The 26615-nt window shown below is 46.7% G+C and overlaps 2 protein-coding genes across 5 annotated transcripts; one reads left to right on the top strand and one right to left on the bottom strand.

The window, feature by feature from the left end:
• The first annotated feature begins 435 nt into the window (after window positions 1–435).
• fbxo34 (F-box protein 34) lies at window positions 436–18079 on the top strand. 4 transcript variants are annotated; one of them, XM_041812684.1, is made up of 3 exons: window positions 504–642; window positions 13614–13770; window positions 15260–18079. In XM_041812684.1, the coding sequence occupies exon 3, from the start codon at window positions 15267–15269 to the stop codon at window positions 17220–17222; it is 1956 nt and encodes a 651-aa protein (XP_041668618.1). In that variant the 5' UTR covers window positions 504–642; window positions 13614–13770; window positions 15260–15266; the 3' UTR covers window positions 17223–18079. The 4 variants fall into 4 exon arrangements, with proteins under 4 accessions (XP_041668617.1, XP_041668618.1, XP_041668619.1 ...); XM_041812685.1 differs by lacking the exon at window positions 504–642 and adding an exon at window positions 13992–14093; XM_041812686.1 differs by lacking the exons at window positions 504–642; window positions 13614–13770 and adding exons at window positions 13847–13865; window positions 13992–14093.
• A 1916-nt stretch (window positions 18080–19995) lies between these two features.
• jmjd7 (jumonji domain containing 7) lies at window positions 19996–25205 on the bottom strand. The gene is made up of 9 exons (XM_041813323.1): window positions 24992–25205; window positions 23896–24049; window positions 23668–23806; window positions 23215–23329; window positions 23083–23139; window positions 22478–22573; window positions 22281–22357; window positions 22051–22210; window positions 19996–20191 (listed from the first exon to the last, which is right to left on the bottom strand). The coding sequence occupies exons 1-9, from the start codon at window positions 25038–25040 to the stop codon at window positions 20016–20018; spliced, it is 1023 nt and encodes a 340-aa protein (XP_041669257.1). The 5' UTR covers window positions 25041–25205; the 3' UTR covers window positions 19996–20015.
• Window positions 25206–26615: the final 1410 nt, after the last annotated feature.

The following is a 26615-nucleotide window of genomic DNA, read 5'->3' as shown; positions in this document are numbered from 1 at the left end:
AACCGTGGTCTTTTTAAAACTTTCAATCAAAACTTTATTGAACATATGTTGATCCAGAAGTGGAGGGTTACATTTCCTCAGATTACTGTAACTAAGTGGGGTTTTTAGTATAATTCTACTATTTTGAATGCATTTAAAAAATCAGAACTTTTACTCCTACTTCAGTCAGTTCTAAGCAGAGAAATTTAACTTAATCTAGAGTACAATAGTGTTGTACTTTTCCCACCTCTGTGTGGGTCAAACACAAAATGAAGTCATCATCTTTAAAATAAACAAAAACAGGAGGGAGTACATGCCATAACACAACTGTATAAAATAGGAAACACTTTAATCATTGTAAAGAAAAGTGTCACACTTTTGGGATTGACTGTTATCGTTTCACATTATAGACGATCTTTGGCAGCTCTTACGTCATGACGCACTGCTTCAGCTGGACGTCAGATCGCTGTGTGCTCAGTAGTTAGCTCCGTGCAGCGGGGCCGTTTTACGGTTGAAAACACCGGTAAATCCTCGGTTACCGGTGGAACCGACACACGGAGAGGTTCGCTGATCAATGACTGACGGTAGAAGCGGAGGAGGGACCGGATCTGATCGGGGCTCGGAGTCTGTCCGGAGTCAGAGTCGAAGAGTTTCCTCCTTCAGGTGAGTCTGACCCTGGCCTACCTGTTAGCATCAGAGGCTAACAGAGAGAGCTAACAGAGCCCGGGTCAGTGACAGGGAGAGTCTAAAGAGTTAAAAACCGTCTGATAATAATAATATCTACAGTTCAATGACTCTTTAAAGGACGGCTGATCTCTACGTTCAACCTCTGACAGCTAATGATGCTACTCTGTTAGCATGCTGCACAACGGTCTTTGAAGGCAGCAGCTATTAGCATGCTAGTTAGCTCTGTGGCTAACAGATATGCGTGTATAAAATGTTTTAATCAGGATATTTTCACTGCCTGATCAGATCAGTATCACAGACTGGAACAGGAACGATGCTAAATGCTAACTGACGTTAGCTGTCAGAGCTACTGAGTCTTGTTTGCACCGAGCTAGGCTAGCTGTTAGCATCAGTCTACAGACCAAGCACTGACTGCAGACTAGGGTAGCTGGCTAGCACGGCTAACTGCTGTAGACGTAGCTTTGGTTAACTCACCTGGAGACGGAACACCTGAGACAGGCCACACCCCCCCGGCCGTGGCCTCAGAAAAGGACTCTAATGTTAAATTCAGATTCAGACGACGTTGTTAATCCCTGAAGGGCTCTCCAGTTCAGTTTACCCTGCCTTATTGAAACGATCTGAACAATCAGGGCACAAAAACAAACTAATCCAAAACATTCACTGCAGCAAATAAGCAACCGCACTCACGCCAGCGCCGACAGATCCAAGGATCAGCAATAAATACAGGAAGTACAATTCATACAATGTCAAGGATGCATTAACCAGCAAAACACACCAATCAGACTCTGTTCAACTCCCAGCATTTAGCTGTTAAAGAGGACTTTAGAGGACCAGGAGACACCTCTGTCTGTAACAGACTCTAATGTTAAAGAGGACTTTAGAGGACCAGGAGACACCTCTGTCTGTAACAGACACTAATGTTAAAGAGGACTTTAGAGGACCAGGAGACACCTCTGTCTGTAACAGACTCTAATGTTAAAGAGGACTTTAGAGGACCAGGAGACACCTCTGTCTGTAACAGACACTAATGTTAAAGAGGACTTTAGAGGACCAGGAGACACCTCTGTCTGTAACAGACACTAATGTTAAAGAGGACTTTAGAGGACCAGGAGACACCTCTGTCTGTAACAGACTCTAATGTTAAAGAGGACTTTAGAGGACCAGGAGACACCTCTGTCTGTAACAGACACTAATGTTAAAGAGGACTTTAGAGGACCAGGAGACACCTCTGTCTGTAACAGACACTAATGTTAAAGAGGACTTTAGAGGACCAGGAGACACCTCTGTCTGTAACAGACACTAATGTTAAAGAGGACTTTAGAGGACCAGGAGACACCTCTGTCTGTAACAGACTCTAATGTTAAAGAGGACTTTAGAGGACCAGGAGACACCTCTGTCTGTAACAGACACTAATGTTAAAGAGGACTTTAGAGGACCAGGAGACACCTCTGTCTGTAACAGACACTAATGTTAAAGAGGACTTTAGAGGACCAGGAGACACCTCTGTCTGTAACAGACACTAATGTTAAAGAGGACTTTAGAGGACCAGGAGACACCTCTGTCTGTAACAGACACTAATGTTAAAGAGGACTTTAGAGGACCAGGAGACACCTCTGTCTGTAACAGACTCTAATGTTAAAGAGGACTTTAGAGGACCAGGAGACACCTCTGTCTGTAACAGACTCTAATGTTAAAGAGGACTTTAGAGGACCAGGAGACACCTCTGTCTGTAACAGACACTAATGTTAAAGAGGACTTTAGAGGACCAGGAGACACCTCTGTCTGTAACAGACACTAATGTTAAAGAGGACTTTAGAGGACCAGGAGACACCTCTGTCTGTAACAGACACTAATGTTAAAGAGGACTTTAGAGGACCAGGAGACACCTCTGTCTGTAACAGACACTAATGTTAAAGAGGACTTTAGAGGACCAGGAGACACCTCTGTCTGTAACAGACACTAATGTTAAAGAGGACTTTAGAGGACCAGGAGACACCTCTGTCTGTAACAGACACTAATGTTAAAGAGGACTTTAGAGGACCAGGAGACACCTCTGTCTGTAACAGACTCTAATGTTAAAGAGGACTTTAGAGGACCAGGAGACACCTCTGTCTGTAACAGACACTAATGTTAAAGAGGACTTTAGAGGACCAGGAGACACCTCTGTCTGTAACAGACACTAATGTTAAAGAGGACTTTAGAGGACCAGGAGACACCTCTGTCTGTAACAGACACTAATGTTAAAGAGGACTTTAGAGGACCAGGAGACACCTCTGTCTGTAACAGACACTAATGTTAAAGAGGACTTTAGAGGACCAGGAGACACCTCTGTCTGTAACAGACTCTAATGTTAAAGAGGACTTTAGAGGACCAGGAGACACCTCTGTCTGTAACAGACACTAATGTTAAAGAGGACTTTAGAGGACCAGGAGACACCTCTGTCTGTCTGTAACAGACTCTAATGTTAAAGAGGACTTTAGAGGACCAGGAGACACCTCTGTCTGTAACAGACTCTAATGTTAAAGAGGACTTTAGAGGACCAGGAGACACCTCTGTCTGTCTGTAACAGACACTAATGTTAAAGAGGACTTTAGAGGACCAGGAGACACCTCTGTCTGTAACAGACACTAATGTTAAAGAGGACTTTAGAGGACCAGGAGACACCTCTGTCTGTAACAGACACTAATGTTAAAGAGGACTTTAGAGGACCAGGAGACACCTCTGTCTGTAACAGACACTAATGTTAAAGAGGACTTTAGAGGACCAGGAGACACCTCTGTCTGTAACAGACACTAATGTTAAAGAGGACTTTAGAGGACCAGGAGACACCTCTGTCTGTAACAGACACTAATGTTAAAGAGGACTTTAGAGGACCAGGAGACACCTCTGTCTGTAACAGACACTAATGTTAAAGAGGACTTTAGAGGACCAGGAGACACCTCTGTCTGTAACAGACACTAATGTTAAAGAGGACTTTAGAGGACCAGGAGACACCTCTGTCTGTAACAGACACTAATGTTAAAGAGGACTTTAGAGGACCAGGAGACACCTCTGTCTGTAACAGACACTAATGTTAAAGAGGACTTTAGAGGACCAGGAGACACCTCTGTCTGTAACAGACACTAATGTTAAAGAGGACTTTAGAGGACCAGGAGACACCTCTGTCTGTAACAGACACTAATGTTAAAGAGGACTTTAGAGGACCAGGAGACACCTCTGTCTGTAACAGACTCTAATGTTAAAGAGGACTTTAGAGGACCAGGAGACACCTCTGTCTGTAACAGACTCTAATGTTAAAGAGGACTTTAGAGGACCAGGAGACACCTCTGTCTGTAACAGACTCTAATGTTAAAGAGGACTTTAGAGGACCAGGAGACACCTCTGTCTGTAACAGACTCTAATGTTAAAGAGGACTTTAGAGGACCAGGAGACACCTCTGTCTGTAACAGACTCTAATGTTAAAGAGGACTTTAGAGGACCAGGAGACACCTCTGTCTGTAACAGACTCTAATGTTAAAGAGGACTTTAGAGGACCAGGAGACACCTCTGTCTGTAACAGACTCTAATGTTAAAGAGGACTTTAGAGGACCAGGAGACACCTCTGTCTGTAACAGACACTAATGTTAAAGAGGACTTTAGAGGACCAGGAGACACCTCTGTCTGTAACAGACACTAATGTTAAAGAGGACTTTAGAGGACCAGGAGACACCTCTGTCTGTAACAGACACTAATGTTAAAGAGGACTTTAGAGGACCAGGAGACACCTCTGTCTGTAACAGACACTAATGTTAAAGAGGACTTTAGAGGACCAGGAGACACCTCTGTCTGTAACAGACACTAATGTTAAAGAGGACTTTAGAGGACCAGGAGACACCTCTGTCTGTAACAGACTCTAATGTTAAAGAGGACTTTAGAGGACCAGGAGACACCTCTGTCTGTAACAGACTCTAATGTTAAAGAGGACTTTAGAGGACCAGGAGACACCTCTGTCTGTAACAGACTCTAATGTTAAAGAGGACTTTAGAGGACCAGGAGACACCTCTGTCTGTAACAGACTCTAATGTTAAAGAGGACTTTAGAGGACCAGGAGACACCTCTGTCTGTAACAGACTCTAATGTTAAAGAGGACTTTAGAGGACCAGGAGACACCTCTGTCTGTAACAGACTCTAATGTTAAAGAGGACTTTAGAGGACCAGGAGACACCTCTGTCTGTAACAGACACTAATGTTAAAGAGGACTTTAGAGGACCAGGAGACACCTCTGTCTGTAACAGACACTAATGTTAAAGAGGACTTTAGAGGACCAGGAGACACCTCTGTCTGTAACAGACACTAATGTTAAAGAGGACTTTAGAGGACCAGGAGACACCTCTGTCTGTAACAGACTCTAATGTTAAAGAGGACTTTAGAGGACCAGGAGACACCTCTGTCTGTAACAGACACTAATGTTAAAGAGGACTTTAGAGGACCAGGAGACACCTCTGTCTGTAACAGACACTAATGTTAAAGAGGACTTTAGAGGACCAGGAGACACCTCTGTCTGTAACAGACACTAATGTTAAAGAGGACTTTAGAGGACCAGGAGACACCTCTGTCTGTAACAGACACTAATGTTAAAGAGGACTTTAGAGGACCAGGAGACACCTCTGTCTGTAACAGACACTAATGTTAAAGAGGACTTTAGAGGACCAGGAGACACCTCTGTCTGTAACAGACACTAATGTTAAAGAGGACTTTAGAGGACCAGGAGACACCTCTGTCTGTAACAGACACTAATGTTAAAGAGGACTTTAGAGGACCAGGAGACACCTCTGTCTGTAACAGACACTAATGTTAAAGAGGACTTTAGAGGACCAGGAGACACCTCTGTCTATAACAGACACTAATGTTAAAGAGGACTTTAGAGGACCAGGAGACACCTCTGTCTGTAACAGACACTAATGTTAAAGAGGACTTTAGAGGACCAGGAGACACCTCTGTCTGTAACAGACACTAATGTTAAAGAGGACTTTAGAGGACCAGGAGACACCTCTGTCTGTAACAGACTCTAATGTTAAAGAGGACTTTAGAGGACCAGGAGACACCTCTGTCTGTAACAGACTCTAATGTTAAAGAGGACTTTAGAGGACCAGGAGACACCTCTGTCTGTAACAGACTCTAATGTTAAAGAGGACTTTAGAGGACCAGGAGACACCTCTGTCTGTAACAGACTCTAATGTTAAAGAGGACTTTAGAGGACCAGGAGACACCTCTGTCTGTAACAGACTCTAATGTTAAAGAAGACTTTAGAGGACCAGGAGACACCTCTGTCTGTAACAGACTCTAATGTTAAAGAGGACTTTAGAGGACCAGGAGACACCTCTGTCTGTAACAGACTCTAATGTTAAAGAGGACTTTAGAGGACCAGGAGACACCTCTGTCTGTAACAGACACTAATGTTAAAGAGGACTTTAGAGGACCAGGAGACACCTCTGTCTGTCTGTAACAGACACTAATGTTAAAGAGGACTTTAGAGGACCAGGAGACAACTCTGTCTGTCTGTAACAGACACTAATGTTAAAGAGGACTTTAGAGGACCAGGAGACACCTCTGTCTGTAACAGACACTAATGTTAAAGAGGACTTTAGAGGACCAGGAGACACCTCTGTCCGTCTGTAACAGACACTAATGTTAAAGAGGACTTTAGAGGACCAGGAGACACCTCTGTCTGTAACAGACACTAATGTTAAAGAGGACTTTAGAGGACCAGGAGACACCTCTGTCTGTAACAGACACTAATGTTAAAGAGGACTTTAGAGGACCAGGAGACACCTCTGTCTGTAACAGACACTAATGTTAAAGAGGACTTTAGAGGACCAGGAGACACCTCTGTCTGTAACAGACACTAATGTTAAAGAGGACTTTAGAGGACCAGGAGACACCTCTGTCTGTAACAGACTCTAATGTTAAAGAGGACTTTAGAGGACCAGGAGACACCTCTGTCTATAACAGACACTAATGTTAAAGAGGACTTTAGAGGACCAGGAGACACCTCTGTCTGTAACAGACTCTAATGTTAAAGAGGACTTTAGAGGACCAGGAGACACCTCTGTCTGTAACAGACTCTAATGTTAAAGAGGACTTTAGAGGACCAGGAGACACCTCTGTCTGTAACAGACTCTAATGTTAAAGAGGACTTTAGAGGACCAGGAGACACCTCTGTCTGTAACAGACTCTAATGTTAAAGAGGACTTTAGAGGACCAGGAGACACCTCTGTCTGTAACAGACTCTAATGTTAAAGAGGACTTTAGAGGACCAGGAGACACCTCTGTCTGTAACAGACTCTAATGTTAAAGAGGACTTTAGAGGACCAGGAGACACCTCTGTCTGTAACAGACTCTAATGTTAAAGAGGACTTTAGAGGACCAGGAGACACCTCTGTCTGTAACAGACACTAATGTTAAAGAGGACTTTAGAGGACCAGGAGACACCTCTGTCTGTAACAGACACTAATGTTAAAGAGGACTTTAGAGGACCAGGAGACACCTCTGTCTGTAACAGACACTAATGTTAAAGAGGACTTTAGAGGACCAGGAGACACCTCTGTCTGTAACAGACACTAATGTTAAAGAGGACTTTAGAGGACCAGGAGACACCTCTGTCTGTAACAGACACTAATGTTAAAGAGGACTTTAGAGGACCAGGAGACACCTCTGTCTGTAACAGACACTAATGTTAAAGAGGACTTTAGAGGACCAGGAGACACCTCTGTCTGTAACAGACACTAATGTTAAAGAGGACTTTAGAGGACCAGGAGACACCTCTGTCTGTAACAGACTCTAATGTTAAAGAGGACTTTAGAGGACCAGGAGACACCTCTGTCTGTAACAGACTCTAATGTTAAAGAGGACTTTAGAGGACCAGGAGACACCTCTGTCTGTAACAGACTCTAATGTTAAAGAGGACTTTAGAGGACCAGGAGACACCTCTGTCTGTAACAGACTCTAATGTTAAAGAAGACTTTAGAGGACCAGGAGACACCTCTGTCTGTAACAGACTCTAATGTTAAAGAGGACTTTAGAGGACCAGGAGACACCTCTGTCTGTAACAGACTCTAATGTTAAAGAGGACTTTAGAGGACCAGGAGACACCTCTGTCTGTAACAGACACTAATGTTAAAGAGGACTTTAGAGGACCAGGAGACACCTCTGTCTGTCTGTAACAGACACTAATGTTAAAGAGGACTTTAGAGGACCAGGAGACACCTCTGTCTGTCTGTAACAGACACTAATGTTAAAGAGGACTTTAGAGGACCAGGAGACACCTCTGTCTGTAACAGACACTAATGTTAAAGAGGACTTTAGAGGACCAGGAGACACCTCTGTCCGTCTGTAACAGACACTAATGTTAAAGAGGACTTTAGAGGACCAGGAGACACCTCTGTCTGTAACAGACTCTAATGTTAAAGAGGACTTTAGAGGACCAGGAGACACCTCTGTCTATAACAGACACTAATGTTAAAGAGGACTTTAGAGGACCAGGAGACACCTCTGTCTGTAACAGACTCTAATGTTAAAGAGGACTTTAGAGGACCAGGAGACACCTCTGTCTGTAACAGACTCTAATGTTAAAGAGGACTTTAGAGGACCAGGAGACACCTCTGTCTGTAACAGACTCTAATGTTAAAGAGGACTTTAGAGGACCAGGAGACACCTCTGTCTGTAACAGACTCTAATGTTAAAGAGGACTTTAGAGGACCAGGAGACACCTCTGTCTGTAACAGACACTAATGTTAAAGAAGACTTTAGAGGACCAGGAGACACCTCTGTCTGTAACAGACTCTAATGTTAAAGAGGACTTTAGAGGACCAGGAGACACCTCTGTCTGTAACAGACACTAATGTTAAAGAGGACTTTAGAGGACCAGGAGACACCTCTGTCTGTCTGTAACAGACACTAATGTTAAAGAGGACTTTAGAGGACCAGGAGACACCTCTGTCTGTAACAGACTCTAATGTTAAAGAGGACTTTAGAGGACCAGGAGACACCTCTGTCTGTAACAGACACTAATGTTAAAGAGGACTTTAGAGGACCAGGAGACACCTCTGTCTGTAACAGACTCTAATGTTAAAGAGGACTTTAGAGGACCAGGAGACACCTCTGTCTGTAACAGACACTAATGTTAAAGAAGACTTTAGAGGACCAGGAGACACCTCTGTCTGTAACAGACACTAATGTTAAAGAGGACTTTAGAGGACCAGGAGACACCTCTGTCTGTAACAGACTCTAATGTTAAAGAGGACTTTAGAGGACCAGGAGACACCTCTGTCTGTAACAGACACTAATGTTAAAGAGGACTTTAGAGGACCAGGAGACACCTCTGTCTGTAACAGACACTAATGTTAAAGAGGACTTTAGAGGACCAGGAGACACCTCTGTCTGTAACAGACTCTAATGTTAAAGAGGACTTTAGAGGACCAGGAGACACCTCTGTCTGTAACAGACACTAATGTTAAAGAGGACTTTAGAGGACCAGGAGACACCTCTGTCTGTAACAGACACTAATGTTAAAGAGGACTTTAGAGGACCAGGAGACACCTCTGTCTGTAACAGACTCTAATGTTAAAGAGGACTTTAGAGGACCAGGAGACACCTCTGTCTGTAACAGACTCTAATGTTAAAGAGGACTTTAGAGGACCAGGAGACACCTCTGTCTGTAACAGACACTAATGTTAAAGAAGACTTTAGAGGACCAGGAGACACCTCTGTCTGTAACAGACACTAATGTTAAAGAGGACTTTAGAGGACCAGGAGACACCTCTGTCTGTAACAGACACTAATGTTAAAGAGGACTTTAGAGGACCAGGAGACACCTCTGTCTGTAACAGACTCTAATGTTAAAGAGGACTTTAGAGGACCAGGAGACACCTCTGTCTGTAACAGACACTAATGTTAAAGAGGACTTTAGAGGACCAGGAGACACCTCTGTCTGTAACAGACTCTAATGTTAAAGAGGACTTTAGAGGACCAGGAGACACCTCTGTCTGTAACAGACACTAATGTTAAAGAGGACTTTAGAGGACCAGGAGACACCTCTGTCTGTAACAGACACTAATGTTAAAGAGGACTTTAGAGGACCAGGAGACACCTCTGTCTGTAACAGACACTAATGTTAAAGAGGACTTTAGAGGACCAGGAGACACCTCTGTCTATAACAGACACTAATGTTAAAGAGGACTTTAGAGGACCAGGAGACACCTCTGTCTGTAACAGACACTAATGTTAAAGAGGACTTTAGAGGACCAGGAGACACCTCTGTCTGTAACAGACTCTAATGTTAAAGAGGACTTTAGAGGACCAGGAGACACCTCTGTCTGTAACAGACTCTAATGTTAAAGAGGACTTTAGAGGTCCAGGAGACACCTCTGTCTGTCTGTAACAGACTCTAATGTTAAAGAGGACTTTAGAGGACCAGGAGACACCTCTGTCTGTCTGTAACAGACACTAATGTTAAAGAGGACTTTAGAGGACCAGGAGACACCTCTGTCTGTAACAGACACTAATGTTAAAGAGGACTTTAGAGGACCAGGAGACACCTCTGTCTGTAACAGACTCTAATGTTAAAGAAGACTTTAGAGGACCAGGAGACACCTCTGTCTGTAACAGACACTAATGTTAAAGAGGACTTTAGAGGACCAGGAGACACCTCTGTCTGTAACAGACTCTAATGTTAAAGAAGACTTTAGAGGACCAGGAGACACCTCTGTCTGTAACAGACTCTAATGTTAAAGAGGACTTTAGAGGACCAGGAGACACCTCTGTCTGTAACAGACACTAATGTTAAAGAGGACTTTAGAGGACCAGGAGACACCTCTGTCTATAACAGACACTAATGTTAAAGAGGACTTTAGAGGACCAGGAGACACCTCTGTCTGTAACAGACACTAATGTTAAAGAGGACTTTAGAGGACCAGGAGACACCTCTGTCTGTAACAGACACTAATGTTAAAGAGGACTTTAGAGGACCAGGAGACACCTCTGTCTGTAACAGACACTAATGTTAAAGAGGACTTTAGAGGACCAGGAGACACCTCTGTCTGTAACAGACACTAATGTTAAAGAGGACTTTAGAGGACCAGGAGACACCTCTGTCTGTCTGTAACAGACACTAATGTTAAAGAGGACTTTAGAGGACCAGGAGACACCTCTGTCTGTAACAGACACTAATGTTAAAGAGGACTTTAGAGGACCAGGAGACACCTCTGTCTATAACAGACACTAATGTTAAAGAGGACTTTAGAGGACCAGGAGACACCTCTGTCTGTAACAGACACTAATGTTAAAGAGGACTTTAGAGGACCAGGAGACACCTCTGTCTGTAACAGACACTAATGTTAAAGAGGACTTTAGAGGACCAGGAGACACCTCTGTCTGTAACAGACACTAATGTTAAAGAGGACTTTAGAGGACCAGGAGACACCTCTGTCTGTAACAGACACTAATGTTAAAGAGGACTTTAGAGGACCAGGAGACACCTCTGTCTGTCTGTAACAGACACTAATGTTAAAGAGGACTTTAGAGGACCAGGAGACACCTCTGTCTGTAACAGACACTAATGTTAAAGAGGACTTTAGAGGACCAGGAGACACCTCTGTCTGTAACAGACACTAATGTTAAATTAGCCTAATATGGAGGACTTACATCTATGAATTTTATAAATATTTAGAGCTGATTAGAGCTAATTAGTAGTGCTGACTGTTGATGATAATGATGATGATGATGATGATGATGATGATGATGATTAATCCTATAATCATCTGAATGGACCCATCCCTAGTTTCTACCCATAATCCTCTGCAGGAGAGACTGAAACATCCCATTCAGTAAACATGGAGAGACTCAGAGAGGCTGAACCAGTCTGATGGGTGTGTCAGAGAAACTCACACACACTGGTGATTTCCCAGCATGCCTTGTGGTCTGCAGGGTGTGGTAGTCAACAGGCTGGAACAGGCACAGCTGGAGTGTCTGAGTCACACCTGGAAACCTGGTTCTGATTGGACAGCAGCACTGAAGCTGCATACACTCCTCTGCTCTGCTGCACTGCAGTAGACCAATCAGGAGCCAGGAACAAACCCAGGTAACCCTGCATTTACCTGAAGGTTTGCTTCCTTGTTAACTGGATTCTAGCGCTGTGTTTACACCAGTCTGGTCCAGGTCAGTTCAGTCCAGGTCTGTCTCAACTGCCAAAAGGAAAAACAAAGATCCACTCTATCGGATATCCTATGCTCTTGTGATGGGAAAAGTCCTCTGATTGGTCAGAACATTTGTAACTTCCTGTTTCATCATCTCTAACAATGAAGAAACACCTGAGCACAACTTATATATCCTGTAAATCTCAAAGAAGAAATTTAAAACTGAACCACCTGTAACAACGACAACGTATGTTACTCCTGCTACTAGCACCCCTGTGACGGTCTACCTGTTCTGTCTTTAATCACCTGTGACGGTCTACCTGTTCTGTCTTAAATCACCTGTGATGGTCTACCTGTTCTGTCTTTAATCACCTGTGACGGTCTACCTGTTCTGTCTTTAATCACCTGGTCCGGTCTACCTGTTCTGTCTTAAATCACCTGTGATGGTCTGCCTGTTCTGTCTTTAATCACCTGTGATGGTCTACCTGTTCTGTCTTAAATCACCTGTGATGGTCTACCTGTTCTGTCTTTAATCACCTGTGATGGTCTACCTGTTCTGTCTTAAATCACCTGTGATGGTCTACCTGTTCTGTCTTTAATCACCTGTGATGGTCTACCTGTTCTGTCTTTAATCACCTGTGATGGTCTACCTGTTCTGTCTTAAATCACCTGGTCCGGTCTACCTGTTCTGTCTTTAATCACCTGTGACGGTCTACCTGTTCTGTCTTAAATCACCTGTGATGGTCTGCCTGTTCTGTCTTTAATCACCTGTGATGGTCTACCTGTTCTGTCTTTAATCACCTGGTACGGTCTACCTGTTCTGTCTTTAATCACCTGGTACGGTCTACCTGTTCTGTCTTTAATCACCTGGTACGGTCTACCTGTTCTGTCTTTAATCACCTGTGATGGTCTACCTGTTCTGTCTTAAATCACCTGTGATGGTCTACCTGTTCTGTCTTTAATCACCTGTGATGGTCTACCTGTTCTGTCTTTAATCACCTGTGATGGTCTACCTGTTCTGTCTTAAATCACCTGTGATGGTCTACCTGTTCTGTCTTTAATATCCTGTGACGGTCTACCTGTTCTGTCTTAAATCACCTGTGATGGTCTGCCTGTTCTGTCTTTAATCACCTGTGATGGTCTACCTGTTCTGTCTTTAATCACCTGGTCCGGTCTACCTGTTCTGTCTTAAATCACCTGTGATGGTCTACCTGTTCTGTCTTTAATCACCTGGTACGGTCTACCTGTTCTGTCTTTAATCACCTGGTACGGTCTACCTGTTCTGTCTTTAATCACCTGGTACGGTCTACCTGTTCTGTCTTTAATCACCTGGTACGGTCTACCTGTTCTGTCTTTAATCACCTGTGACGGTCTACCTGTTCTGTCTTTAATCACCTGTGACGGTCTACCTGTTCTGTCTTTAATCACCTGTGACGGTCTACCTGTTCTGTCTTTAATCACCTGTGACGGTCTACCTGTTCTGTCTTTAATCATCTGTGACGGTCTACCTGTTCTGTCTTTAATCACCTGTGACGGTCTACCTGTTCTGTCTTTAATCACCTGTGACGGTCTACCTGTTCTGTCTTTAATCACCTGTGATGGTCTACCTGTTCTGTCTTTAATCACCTGTGATGGTCTACCTGTTCTGTCTTTAATCACCTGTGACGGTCTACCTGTTCTGTCTTTAATCACCTGTGATGGTCTACCAGTTCTGTCTTTAATCACCTGGTCCGGTCTACCTGTTCTGTCATTAATCACCTGTGTTTCTTTCTGCAGTGTATCCTGAGGGGGTGGAGTCACACCACAGATGTTTACAGAGTGGGAGGAGTCACAGTGTTTGTATTAGAAATGTGAGGCTAAGGGATCAGAGCAGCTGTCAATCAAACCACGGTCGCACCCCCAGGAGCAGCATTCAATCAGCATCAGTGTGCAGGTAAACCCACCAAATAGCAGACACCTGATTCAGGATGTTGATCCTTGGGATCAGACCAGTCCAGTCAGGAGAACTGATCCGGTTCATTAAAGAGGGTCAGTGTCAGAGCTGTCAAAGATCCAGATTAGATAATCTGGGAGAGATGGGATTAACAGATGAATAAATGTGATAACAGGACTTAAAGTCCCTTTTCTCTTCCTCTCTACTGTTTCATCCTACAGATCAGTCAGACCAGGACCATCAGGATGAATAAAACCAGAACAAAGGTGTACCAGTAAAACCTCATTTAATAATCCTCCAATCAGAGTGAGACACCTGGGCAGGTGTGTGAAAAATAAGCCCAAAGACACTTAGACTGTTATAAAATGATCTGGTTTTCCCCTTTTTTTAGATTTTTGTACTGGATCAGACAGAATGGTTCTGTATTTTGGTTTTAATCTAAAAATGCAGTCACACCCCTAGTAAATATGGCAAAATCATCTTTTTTTAAAAATAATTTTTCCTCTTTTCCCCAAACCGCCTTGTGGACTCAATGAGACCTGCTGGTGGGGTCAGATGTGGTTGAGTTTGACACCTGGGATCTAAAGGACTCTGAAGTCCCTCACCCTGAGAACTGACACTGAGATCCACACAGACAATCAGCCAAAGCTGCAGGAGTCTGGGAACAATCAGGATTACACAACAGCGAGGCTAACCAAGCCAGGAACCGGGTTATATAAACACGGGACAGAGAGACTGGGACAGAGGGACTAACCACAGGAACCGGGTTATATAAACACGGGACAGAGAGACCGGGACAGAGGGACTAACCACAGGAACCGGGTTATATAAACACGGGACAGAGAGACCGGGACAGAGGGACTAACCACAGGAACAGGGTTATATAAACACGGGACAGAGAGACCGGGACAGAGGGACTAACCACAGGAACCGGGTTATATAAACACGGGACAGAGAGACCGGGACAGAGGGACTAACCACAGGAACAGGGTTATATAAACACGGGACAGAGAGACCGGGACAGAGGGACTAACCACAGGAACAGGGTTATATAAACACGGGACAGAGAGACCGGGACAGAGGGACTAACCACAGGAACCGGGTTATATAAACACGGGACAGAGAGACCGGGACAGAGGGACTAACCACAGGAACCGGGTTATATAAACACGGGACAGAGAGACCGGGACAGAGGGACTAACCACAGGAACAGGGTTATATAAACACAGGACAGAGAGACCGGGACAGAGGAGCTAATGCGTAGTGTGGACTCTAGGTGGCGCTGTAGAGGTAATGCTGTAAACAAACATTTTGATCGATGTTGATATCAGGACTAAAGTCAACGATCAATAATCAACAATGACCTGATGAAGACTTATGGATGACAGCAGCCAATCACAGCGCTCCTTCTCTCCTCTGTCTGCTCTCTATTGGTCTATCTCTGTGATCTTACTGCTGTCCTCTGACCACGGTTCTCTCTCTCTTCCAGGACCACCATGCACCTGAAGGCGTGTCCTAAGCTCGTGCGTTCAGAGTTGCGGTTGGATGCGCCCAGTGCTCAGCAGAGTGGTCTGTTTGTGAGCCAGCAGGGGGCGCTGCTGAGGACCTGCGGCAGTAACCATGGCAACAGCCCCCGCCTCCCGCTCAGCGTCATCTCCACCAACACGCTGCGCTGCAGCGGCTCAACCAATCACGGTGTTGGCAGCAGCGTGGCGTCGCTACGGCTCAAGGTGTCGCCTGGCGGTCCCCTGCAGCTCCTCCCACCGACGGTAGGCTGTGAGAACAACACACTCAGACTGTGCCCGCCCACACTGGAGGTCACACCGGAGGTTATGGACGCCTCCCTGGACGTTTGGACTGTGATCAAGCCCGGACACGTCCGGGAGAAGATCGCCATCTTTGCCCCAGATGGACAGAGCTCAGACGGCAGTGGAGAACGGATGCCAACCAGCGGTTCTGGTAGCCGAGAAAGGACGCTGTCAGCCTGTCAGAGCTACAGCCCCTCATCAGGACCCCTCAGGGCCACCAAAGCGAAGGGAAGCCGGGAGGAAAACTGCAGCGCCAAGCGACGGCGACGGTCCGGGAATGCCATCCAGCAGGACCAAAGGGGCCAGGAACCCCAGCAGCCCGCCCACAGAACGTCTCCATGGCGACCAGAAGCGACCCAGCGGTTAGGCAGGGTGGCTTCTGAGGAGGAGGGGGAGGAGCAGAAGGTGTCCGTGGTGGAGATGGTTGCGTTCCTGGAGCAGAGAGCCAATGAGACAGACACCAAACCACTGCTAACTCTACAGAGGAGCTCCGCCTCCATTACCTTGTCCAGAGCCCCGCCCTGTGAATTCAAGGACCCCGCCAACATCAGGGAGGAGGAGCCAGAGAGCATCAGGGTGTCAGACATGGTGGCGAGGCTGGAGTGGGAGTGTCAACAGCGACGGACAGAGGGTGGGCTGTCCCGGAGCAACAGCCTGAGGAGAAGTGTGGGGCGGGTCCTGCTGGCTGCCGCTGAGCATGGCCCCGCCCCTGTGGAGCACAGCCCTGCCCCCTGCCAGTCAGCAGTGATATCATCATCGATGATGTCGTCTTCAGAGACGACACAAGTGATATCATCAGAGATGTCATTGCCTGCCAGCAGGGAGCCAATCAGCTGCTTTGGAACACCACCCACCTTAGCTGTGACCCTGCCCTCTTCCACCTGTCAGGCCACACCCCTTCCAGGTGAGTCCAGGGTGGCGACCATGACAGTCCCTAAAACAGAAGCCCCACCCCCCTCGCAGAACCTTTCCCTGAGCAAAGAGGTGGAGCCTCCACCAGGTTTGTTGTTTATGTCTCCTGCGCCACGCCCCTCCTCAGACTATGCACCTCCCAGCACAGACTCAAGGCCCCGCCCCCATGACTCTAATAGCCTATCAGAGCAGAGGAGGTCATGTGAGCGTGCCGTGCTTTCGGCCGCCGGGTGCTCCTTGGCGAAGGTTTCTGTAGGGCGGCGTGCGTCCGTGTCCCAGGACTTCCTGTTGATGCGTCAGCGTCTGCAGCAGCTGCTGGAGCCCCGCCCCTATCTTACGGTGCTCCCTCATCACGTATTGGTTAAGATCTTCTTGTTCCTGCCCACGCAGAGCCTCGCCGCGCTGAAGTGCACCTGCCAGTACTTCCACTTCATCATCGACACATATGGCGTACGGCCCGCTGACTCACTCTGGGTGTCTGACCCCCGTTACCGTGACGACCCCTGTAAGCAGTGTAAGAAGCGTTACGGGCGTGGTGACGTGTCGCTGTGCCGCTGGCATCATAAACCGTACTGTCAGGCGCTGCCCTACGGCCCCGGGTACTGGATGTGCTGCCACGGCGCCCACAGGGACACGCCCGGCTGTAACGTGGGTCTCCATGACAACCGCTGGGTTCCGGTGTTCCACAGCATCAATGTGCCGATCTACAGGAGGGGGCGCCATGACGACTGAGACTCCAAATGGGCTGGGCAGATGCGTATATGTCTCCTCCAATCCTTTGCCATTCAGCGTGTGTGAGAGCGTGTGGGCGTGGCCTCCTTCACTTTCAAGCCTGACATGAATCAAAGCAGCAGAAGAAGAACGGGTGCATAAACGGATTTCTATAGTTTCACAGCGAATGTTTACCTTACATGTGGTGCCCTCTGCTGCTCAAAGCTTCCCGATAATCATCTTCCTCTAATCAACTGTCCATTTATGGGAAGGGGGCGGAGTCTCAGACAGGACTTTTCCTCTTTTCTAAAAGGATCAAAGCATGCTCTACAAACTTCAAAGGATGACATCACCAAAGGCAGAGGGAGGATGCTGGTGAAGCTGGGGACACTGGGACTCTTGCCAATAGTCGGCCGTAGTTGGTAACTTTTGGAAAAGTGGGCGGAGCTGGGGAGGAGCGAAGGAGCTCCGCCTTTTTTCACTAAAGTTGCCAACTAAGGATGATGAACATGAGAGGATAATGACCCATGTTAGCTCTAATCCGCAGTGACCTGTCCAATCAGAGAGAGTTTTTAATGCCTGTCCCTTTGAGGAGGCGTGGCTTCATGTGGGCGGACTTCAGTGTGTGCTGCGCTCTGATTGGATGTTAGTTGTTGCACCTTGCTTGTGTTTACATTTGTACATAGTGAGAGTTTATGAGTGCGTGATAATCAGCGTGGCCTTGTGAGGAGACGATGCAATAAAAAAATCATAGTTTATATGTGAGGGGAGAAAAAAGAGTGAGCCTTGACCTTTGACCTTCAGAGATTTCCGTTTTTTAAGGGTTGTTGTGTTTCAGCTGTTTCATGGTGTTGCTTTAATAAAGTGCTTTATCTTTACTTCCTGTTTGGGTTCAAAATGTCTCGTCTCGTTCTTTAACGCCATGGAAGCCCCGCCTCCACCCTCTCTGCTGGTCTAAACCCGACCTTCATCACCTCTTCTCTCTCCTTTTCCTCACAGAAATGAATAAACTATGCTTTATTTTTTCCTTATACTGTTTGTTTGGATCAGAGAACAGTGGTGATGTAACATTCTTTTCTTCACAACTCTTGCTTCAGTTCAGAAATACAGGGAAATGAATGTTACATCCCCAAAGTTCAGTTCTTTAACCTTCCTGCTTTGATCAGAACACAGAAAAATCTGATTTAAAGACGAGAGTCTGTCCTTTATTTCTGTTTGGAAAATGAGAAGCAGAACACGATTTGGGAACAGGATGTTTTTAACTTTGGATTTATCACGAGAAATTAAGAATTCCCTTTCCTGGTTAAAATAAAACTTCAAACCTGAGGAGACTCTGTAATTCCATCTTAGATTTTTAGAGAGTTTTCCAGCGTTTTAGTTTCAATCACAAAAGCTGGAAAAAAAAAAACCCAAATTTTAAAAAATTGGTCCAACTTGAAGAAATGGAAAACATGACCAAACAGGAAAGGTAAACATTTCAAAGTAAAAGCCTCCGTGTCAAAATAAAACCCAACATAGGCACCTCCAAAGGTTTACAGTCTGATAACAGGCCTGCTGCCTCTACACATCCTGTTCTAATGTACTGCTGAATTAATGGTTTATATCTTTAGGAATATTTGTTCATGAATAGAATTATAAGAAAAAAACATTCCACCAAACAAAAACATCATAAAATAAAATCTGACTTCTGCTGCAGACATGGACAAATCCCTCCAGAAGTTCAGTCTCAGTAAATGATTCATTTTAATCTGCTTATAATAGAGCCCATGGATTCAGCAGTAGATTCACACTAGGATTATTTAGTAGGCCTATTATTTTACTGTCATACACAATGGATGGATCCCTAGGCTTTTATTTTGAAATGTTCATTCCCCTTGGGTAAAGTGATTTCCTTTTCAATCTAGTCTTCAATTACAACAGAAAAAAAGAGCCATCATATCTTAAAAACAAATACAGGAGCCAGTTTTTATTTTGTCTTTCCATTTCTGTGATTTACACTCAAAATTAGCTCACCTGTCCCTCAGGTGTGACCCCACACAGATGTCTCAGGTTAGCTCACCTGTCCCTCAGGTTTGACCCCACACAGATGTCCCAGGTTAGCTCACCTGTCCCCCAGGTTTGACCCCACACAGATGTCTCAGGTTAGCTCACCTGTCCCTCAGGTTTGACCCCACACAGATGTCCCAGGTTAGCTCACCTGTCCCTCAGGTGTGACCCCACAGATGTCTCAGGTTAGCTCACCTGTCCCCCAGGTGTGACCCCACACAGATGTCTCAGGTTAGCTCACCTGTCCCTCAGGTTTGACCCCACACAGATGTCCCAGGTTAGCTCACCTGTCCCCCAGGTTTGACCCCACACAGATGTCTCAGGTTAGCTCACCTGTCCCTCAGGTTTGACCCCACACAGATGTCCCAGGTTAGCTCACCTGTCCCTCAGGTGTGACCCCACACAGATGTCTCAGGTTAGCTCACCTGTCCCCCAGGTGTGACCCCACACAGATGTCTCAGGTTAGCTCACCTGTCCCTCAGGTTTGACCCCACACAGATGTCCCAGGTTAGCTCACCTGTCCCTCAGGTGTGACCCCACACAGATGTCTCAGGTTAGCTCACCTGTCCCTCAGGTTTGACCCCACACAGATGTCCCAGGTTAGCTCACCTGTCCCTCAGGTGTGACCCCACACAGATGTCTCAGGTTAGCTCACCTGTCCCCCAGGTGTGACCCCACACAGATATCTAAGGTCAAACTTTTCTTGAAGCCCAAACACCAAAATAAAAACTACTGAATGGAGACAAACTCCAGTTTTTAAATATTTCTTTAATTAAACTTTAATTTCGCTCCGGTCACCGTGACCTCATACTCGGATGCCGTGATGTCAGACTGATGCTGAGACATCATTTGATGCCACGGGGGCGTGGTCACCTGGGTCAGTGCATCAATCAGCTGATAATAGTTGTATTTGATGTCATAGTCCATGTCGTACCAGAAGTTCACTAGAACAGAGAGAGAAGGTTGAATGTTGGACCATTGATTATAGTGGTTACTTATTGATCAATAATCAATAATCATGAATGCTGTCTCATATTTAATCACATTAAACTATTTCAGGTATAAACAGAACCGTGTGTGGCTGATGTTTGATGAAAACTTGCTGATGAATGAAATGAAGTCAAAGAGATGGATCAGATCATGATTATTGATTATTGATTGATTATTTCAGTGAGTGCTCTGCTCCACCTGTGTGGAGACTGATTCTCTCTTTAACGATCTTTAACATTGAGGACGATGAGAATAAATGGCATCAAAGTGAGAATCATTCAGTTCACATGATTTTCTCATGAATGAAGATTCTAGAAAAACCTTCATGTCTGTGGTGTTCGTAATCCTCTGGTAACCTGGGTGACATGAGAGCAGGAGCTCAGTCTCCCAGGTGTTAGTAACCTCACCTTTACTGAGGTAGGAGGCTAGTGATGCTTTATTTCACTGCTCTGATCCTTTATCAGCCCAGGAGCCACCGTCATTCCTTCTGAAACTAAACTCTTAGTGAGAAATGGAGGACGCAGTCAGAGCAGCGATTCTCTGATGTCTGCCGTCAGACTGTAGTGGTAAATGTATCGGCAAACTCTGTGACCGTAGAGCAGTGAAACTCAGACTGCCTCTCTAACATGGGCTTAGAGACTAGACTCATCAGCTCTGATCTAGATATTTATATAAACAGAGAAACAGAATGTTAGAAAGAGGAGGACGTGTTTACTCCTGTCTGCCTCTGAACTCCTCCACTGTAGAGTACCAGTGTTCTGATTGGCCAGATTTATGTCAATAGAGCCAAAACTCTGAAAAAAAGTGGGCTCTTACCTACGTTCAGGGGCTCGTACCTACATTCAGGGGCTCGTACCTACGTTCAGGTGTTTATACCTTTGCTAAGGCGCTCGTACCTACGTTTAGTGGCTCATACCGATGTTCAGGGCCTGCACTCACGCTCAGGGCCTCGCACTCACGCTCAGGGCCTCGCATTCACGCTCAGGGCCTGCACTCCACGCTCAGTGGCTCGCACTCACGCTCAGTGGCCTCGCACTCACGCTCAGTGGCCTGCACTCCACGCTCAGGGCCTCGCTCAGGATTCACGCTCAGGGCCTCGCACTCACGCTCAGGCCCGCACCACGCTCAGGGCCTGCACTCACAGTTCCACGCTCAGGCCTGCACTCACGCTCAGGGCCTCGCACTCACATTCAGGCGCTTGTACCCACGCTCAGTGGCCTGCACTCCACGCTCAGGGGCCTGCGCACCCACGCTCAGGGGCCTGCACTCACGCTCAGGGCCTGCACTCACATTCAGGGTTCAGGTGTTTATACCTTTGCTAAGGCGCTCGTACCTACGTTCAGGGGCTCGTACCTACGTTCAGGGGCTCGTACCTACGTTCAGGCGCTCGTACCTACGTTCAGGGGCTCGTACCTACGTTCAGTGGCTCGTACCTACGTTCAGGGGCTCGTACCTACGTTCAGGGGCTCGTACCTACGTTCAGGGGCTCGTACCTACGTTCAGAGGCTCGTACCTACGTTCAGGCGCTCGTACCTACGTTCAGGGGCTCGTACCTACGTTCAGGGGCTCGTACCTACGTTCAGGGGCTCGTACCTACGTTCAGGCGCTCGTACCTACGTTCAGGGGCTCGTACCTACGTTCAGGGGCTCGTACCTACGTTCAGGCGCTCGTACCTACGTTCAGGGGCTCGTACCTACGTTCAGTGGCTCGTACCTACGTTCAGGCGCTCGTACCTACGTTCAGGGGCTCGTACCTACGTTCAGGCGCTCGTACCTATGTTCAGGTGTTTATACCTTTGCTAAGGTGCTCGTACCTGCAATGCAGCCATGTGACTGTTTGACGTGGTGAAACCATAGTGATGGCAGGAACAGCATCTCTCCAGCCTTCACGCTGCAGCTGATTGGATGAGCTCGGCCGTATTGAGGGAACCGGTCCAGATCGGGATCCAGCGGGTCCACAGAAATCCACGGTACCTGAGGGGGCGGAGTCAAAGTGAGTACAGTACAGAGACAGCGGAGATTAACCACAGACACCTGAACGCACCTTCTCAGAGCCACTCTGATCCACGACCTCGAACTCACCGTCATCTCTCTGGTGGTAGACGGCGGGCTGGAAGACGCCTGACCGACACGAAAAGATGTACAGACATGTAAACATAAACTTGTAAACAAGAACGGGGTTAACGGTGGGGGACTGGAGCTAACAGGCTAATGTGGTCAGAGGCTGGTTGCTATGGTTACCGTAGGGGATGAAGGGGCGGTCCGTTGGCGGCAGCAGGATGAAGTTTTTCTCTCCAGAGACGACGCAGTAGAGGTTCTCATAGTGGTCTTTGTGCACTGATACACAACAAAAATACACACCAGTATTAACACACTCACACACACACACAGACACAGACACACACACAGACCATGTTTAACACCGTTAGAGACTTTCTAACCCCCCAGAGTCCTTTATCCAGGTCTAAACTTCTGTATCTGGTTACCGTAGTCCTGGTCCCCAGAGCTCTACGGCTACCGCCAACAGATTCACTGACTGTTAACTTCACTAGTCACAGCTCACAGCTGAAATGCACACTCCACCAATCGGAGACATTCTGTGACACTGTGGGATTGTGGGTAATGTAGTGTTGTTGACTGAGGCTGATTCTACATGTTGTCTTGGTTTCTCCCTCAGCTAGCTCATGGTAAGTCCACCTGGAGTGGTCCTGACGTTATGGCTGAAAATCAGCAAAGACTGATGTTGTGGCTGATTAGGGACAGCAGGAGGGAGGGAGTGGGTGTGTCTTTATGACATCATAACCATGTGATATCTGTTTAAACATGGCAGTAGTGTTGGGTCTTACTGGACGTTATGGCGCTGTCCTCACCGAGCCAGAAGTTCACAGCGTCAGGTAACCGTCCTAGCAAAACAAACACAAATGTTAGGTTCATAAAGAAACGGTGCAATCTGAGCATGCTCAGTAGCCTGGACACACCAAGCGCCGTGCTCATCCAGGGTACGTGAGACTCGATGTCGTCTGTGAGTTCAGGAAGCTCATCGAGAAGGTTAGAGCACTGCTTCTGGACATAAAACACGCCACGGCGCCGCACCTGAAATACACACAGACAGGAAGTAAATAAACCACGCCACGGCGCCGCACCTGATATACACACAGACAGGAAGTGAATAAACCACGCCACGGCGCCGCACCTGATATACACACAGACAGGAAGTAAATAAACCACGCCACCGCGCCGCACCTGATATACACACAGTCTGTGTGTATATCAGGTGCGGCGCTCTGAGGGCGGGACTGACACTGTGAGGGCGGGACTGACGCTGTGAGGGCGGGACTGACGCTGTGAGGGCGGGACTGACGCTGTGAGGGTGGGACCCTGGTGCCACCAGTTGTAGTACTGCAGTGGCCCTGTAGGGGGCAGCAGCTCACCTTCCTCTCAATGATGTCCAGAACATCAGAAAAGGTCATCCTCCTCTCTTCAGGCATGACGAATCGATCCCCGCTGACAGCATCTGCGTACCCATTAGGAGTCACGGCTACGCTAATGACCTTTGACCCCACCTTCCCCCTGCTCACAGGAAACAGCTGATCACGACTCTTTATCAGGAAATTCCAAATAAGAAGAAGAGAGCAGGCCTGTGGGCGGGGCCTCCTCACCTCAAGTACTCAGGGGTCCACCTGGTCAGAGCTGGCCAATGGCTGATGGCGTTCCTGATGATCACAGGTTTGTTGGCAGAGATCCAGTCCCTGAAGAAGACCAGAGGGTCAGGTGACCCGTCCAGGTACGGCACCGAGTGGTTCAGGTAGAGATCTGAGAGACATCAATAATCAATCACCGATCAGAGATCTGAGAGACATCAATAATCAATCAGAGATCTGAGAGACATCAATAATCAATCAGAGATCTGAGAGACATCAATAATCAATCAGAGATCTGAGAGACATCAATAATCAATCAGAGATCTGAGAGTCATCGATAATCAATCACCGATCATTTAACATCAGCAGTATTGATCAGTAGTTATATTAATATCAGCAGTATTGATCAGTAGTTATATTAACATCAGCAGTATTGATCAGTAGTTATATTAACATCAGCAGTATTGATCAGTAGTTATATTAACATCAGCAGTATTGATCAGTAGTTATATTAATATCAGCAGTATTGATCAGTAGTTATATTAACATCAGCAGTATTGATCAGTAGTTATATTAACATCAGCAGTATTGATCAGTAGTTATATTAATATCAGCAGTATTGATCAGTAGTTATATTAATATCAGCAGTATTGATCAGTAGTTATATTAATATCAGCAGTATTGATCAGTAGTTATATTAACATCAGCAGTATTGATCAGTAGTTATATTAATATCAGCAGTATTGATCAGTAGTTTTATTAACATCAGCAGTATTGATCAGTAGTTATATTAATATCAGCAGTATTGATCAGTAGTTATATTAACATCAGCAGTATTGATCAGTAGTTTTATTAACATCAGCAGTATTGATCAGTAGTTATATTAACATCAGCAGTATTGATCAGTAGTTATATTAATATCAGCAGTATTGATCAGTAGTTATATTAACATCAGCAGTATTGATCAGTAGTTATATTAATATCATCAGTATTGATCAGTAGTTTTATTAACATCAGCAGTATTGATCAGTAGTTATATTAATATCAGCAGTATTGATCAGTAGTTATATTAATATCAGCAGTATTGATCAGTAGTTATTATTGATCTCCTTACCGTGAGCCTCCAGAGCAAACTCAGCCAGTCGGTCCTTCACGGTCTCCATCTTCTCTCTACGTCATAACAGTGACGGTGATGTGGTGACGTCACCGATTAGGGATCAGATCCTCAATAATCAATAACGGTTAAAGCAGTTGTTTCCGAAGTTCGGTGCCATGCTGTAGTGTTTACTTTTATGCGCATGCGCATTTTCCTCCACCGTCTTCTTTTACAATTTCCGGCAGTTTCGAAGCATGTTGTTGTATTACTGCCCCCTACCGGTGACCGAGAGTACTTCAGTCTGTCGGACAGGTCCTCTTCTTCTACAGTTTATTCCTACAGCATGGAGAAACTGAGCTGGGTTTCTTTCAGCAGGTAGAACCACTAACTTTCACTGATAGACAGCAGATCCACTTCTCTGATCATTTTAAACACTGTTTCTGTCTGTCTGTGTTTCCTACACTGCTTTAAGGGCCATCAGCTCACAGATCTAAATATTCATTCAGCCACAGCATCCCAGACTCAGCCTGGTCACCCTCAACACGTCCCAGACTCAGCCTGGTCACCCTCAACACGTCCCAGACTCAGCCTGGTCACCCTCAACACGTCCCAGACTCAGCCTGGTCACCCTCAACACGTCCCAGACTCAGCCTGGTCACCCTCAACACGTCCCAGACTCAGCCTGGTCACCCTCAACATGTCCCAGACTCAGCCTGGTCTCCCTCAACATGTCCCAGACTCAGCCTGGTCACTCTCAACACGTCCCAGACTCAGCCTGGTCACTCTCAACATGTCCCAGACTCAGCCTGGTCACTCTCAACATGTCCCAGACTCAGCCTGGTCACTCTCAACACGTCCCAGACTCAGCCTGGTCACTCTCAACACGTCCCAGACTCAGCCTGGTCTCCCTCAACACGTCCCAGACTCAGCCTGGTCACTCTGAACACGTCCCAGACTCAGCCTGGTCACCCTCAACACGTCCCAGACTCAGCCTGGTCACCCTCAACACGTCCCAGACTCAGCCTGGTCACCCTCAACACGTCCCAGACTCAGCCTGGTCACCCTCAACACGTCCCAGACTCAGCCTGGTCACCCTCAACACGTCCCAGACTCAGCCTGGTCACCCTCAACACGTCCCAGACTCAGCCTGGTCACCCTCAACACGTCCCAGACTCAGCCTGGTCACCCTCAACACGTCCCAGACTCAGCCTGGTCACTCTCAACACGTCCCAGACTCAGCCTGGTCACCCTCAACACGTCCCAGACTCAGCCTGGTCACCCTCAACACGTCCCAGACTCAGCCTGGTCACCCTCAACACGTCCCAGACTCAGCCTGGTCACCCTCAACACGTCCCAGACTCAGCCTGGTCACCCTCAACACGTCCCAGACTCAGCCTGGTCACACTCAACACGTCCCAGACTCAGCCTGGTCACCCTCAACACGTCCCAGACTCAGCCTGGTCACCCTCAACACGTCCCAGACTCAGCCTGGTCACTCTCAACACGTCCCAGACTCAGCCTGGTCACTCTCAACACGTCCCAGACTCAGCCTGGTCACCCTCAACACGTCCCAGACTCAGCCTGGTCACTCTCAACACGTCCCAGACTCAGCCTGGTCACTCTCATTACGTCCCAGACTCAG

Source organism: Cheilinus undulatus, linkage group 18 (genome assembly GCF_018320785.1).
Source record: "Cheilinus undulatus linkage group 18, ASM1832078v1, whole genome shotgun sequence".
Lineage (NCBI taxonomy): Eukaryota > Metazoa > Chordata > Actinopteri > Labriformes > Labridae > Cheilinus > Cheilinus undulatus.
The sequence above is the reverse complement of the archived record's forward strand: the minus strand, read 5'-3'. Positions and strand labels throughout refer to the sequence as shown.

Coding starts and splice junctions, on each gene's coding strand:
- fbxo34 (XM_041812683.1), top strand. CDS start 554: ATGACTGACGGTAGAAGCGGAGGAGGGACCGGATCTGATCGGGGCTCG. Junction 643..15,259: donor CGAAGAGTTTCCTCCTTCAG/GTGAGTCTGACC, acceptor TCTCTCTTCCAG/GACCACCATGCACCTGAAGG.
- jmjd7 (XM_041813323.1), bottom strand. CDS start 25,040: ATGGAGACCGTGAAGGACCGACTGGCTGAGTTTGCTCTGGAGGCTCAC. Junction 22,574..23,082: donor GGACAGCGCCATAACGTCCA/GTAAGACCCAAC, acceptor GTTGTGTATCAG/TGCACAAAGACCACTATGAG. Junction 20,192..22,050: donor GTCACATGGCTGCATTGCAG/GTACGAGCACCT, acceptor TCTCTGTTCTAG/TGAACTTCTGGTACGACATG.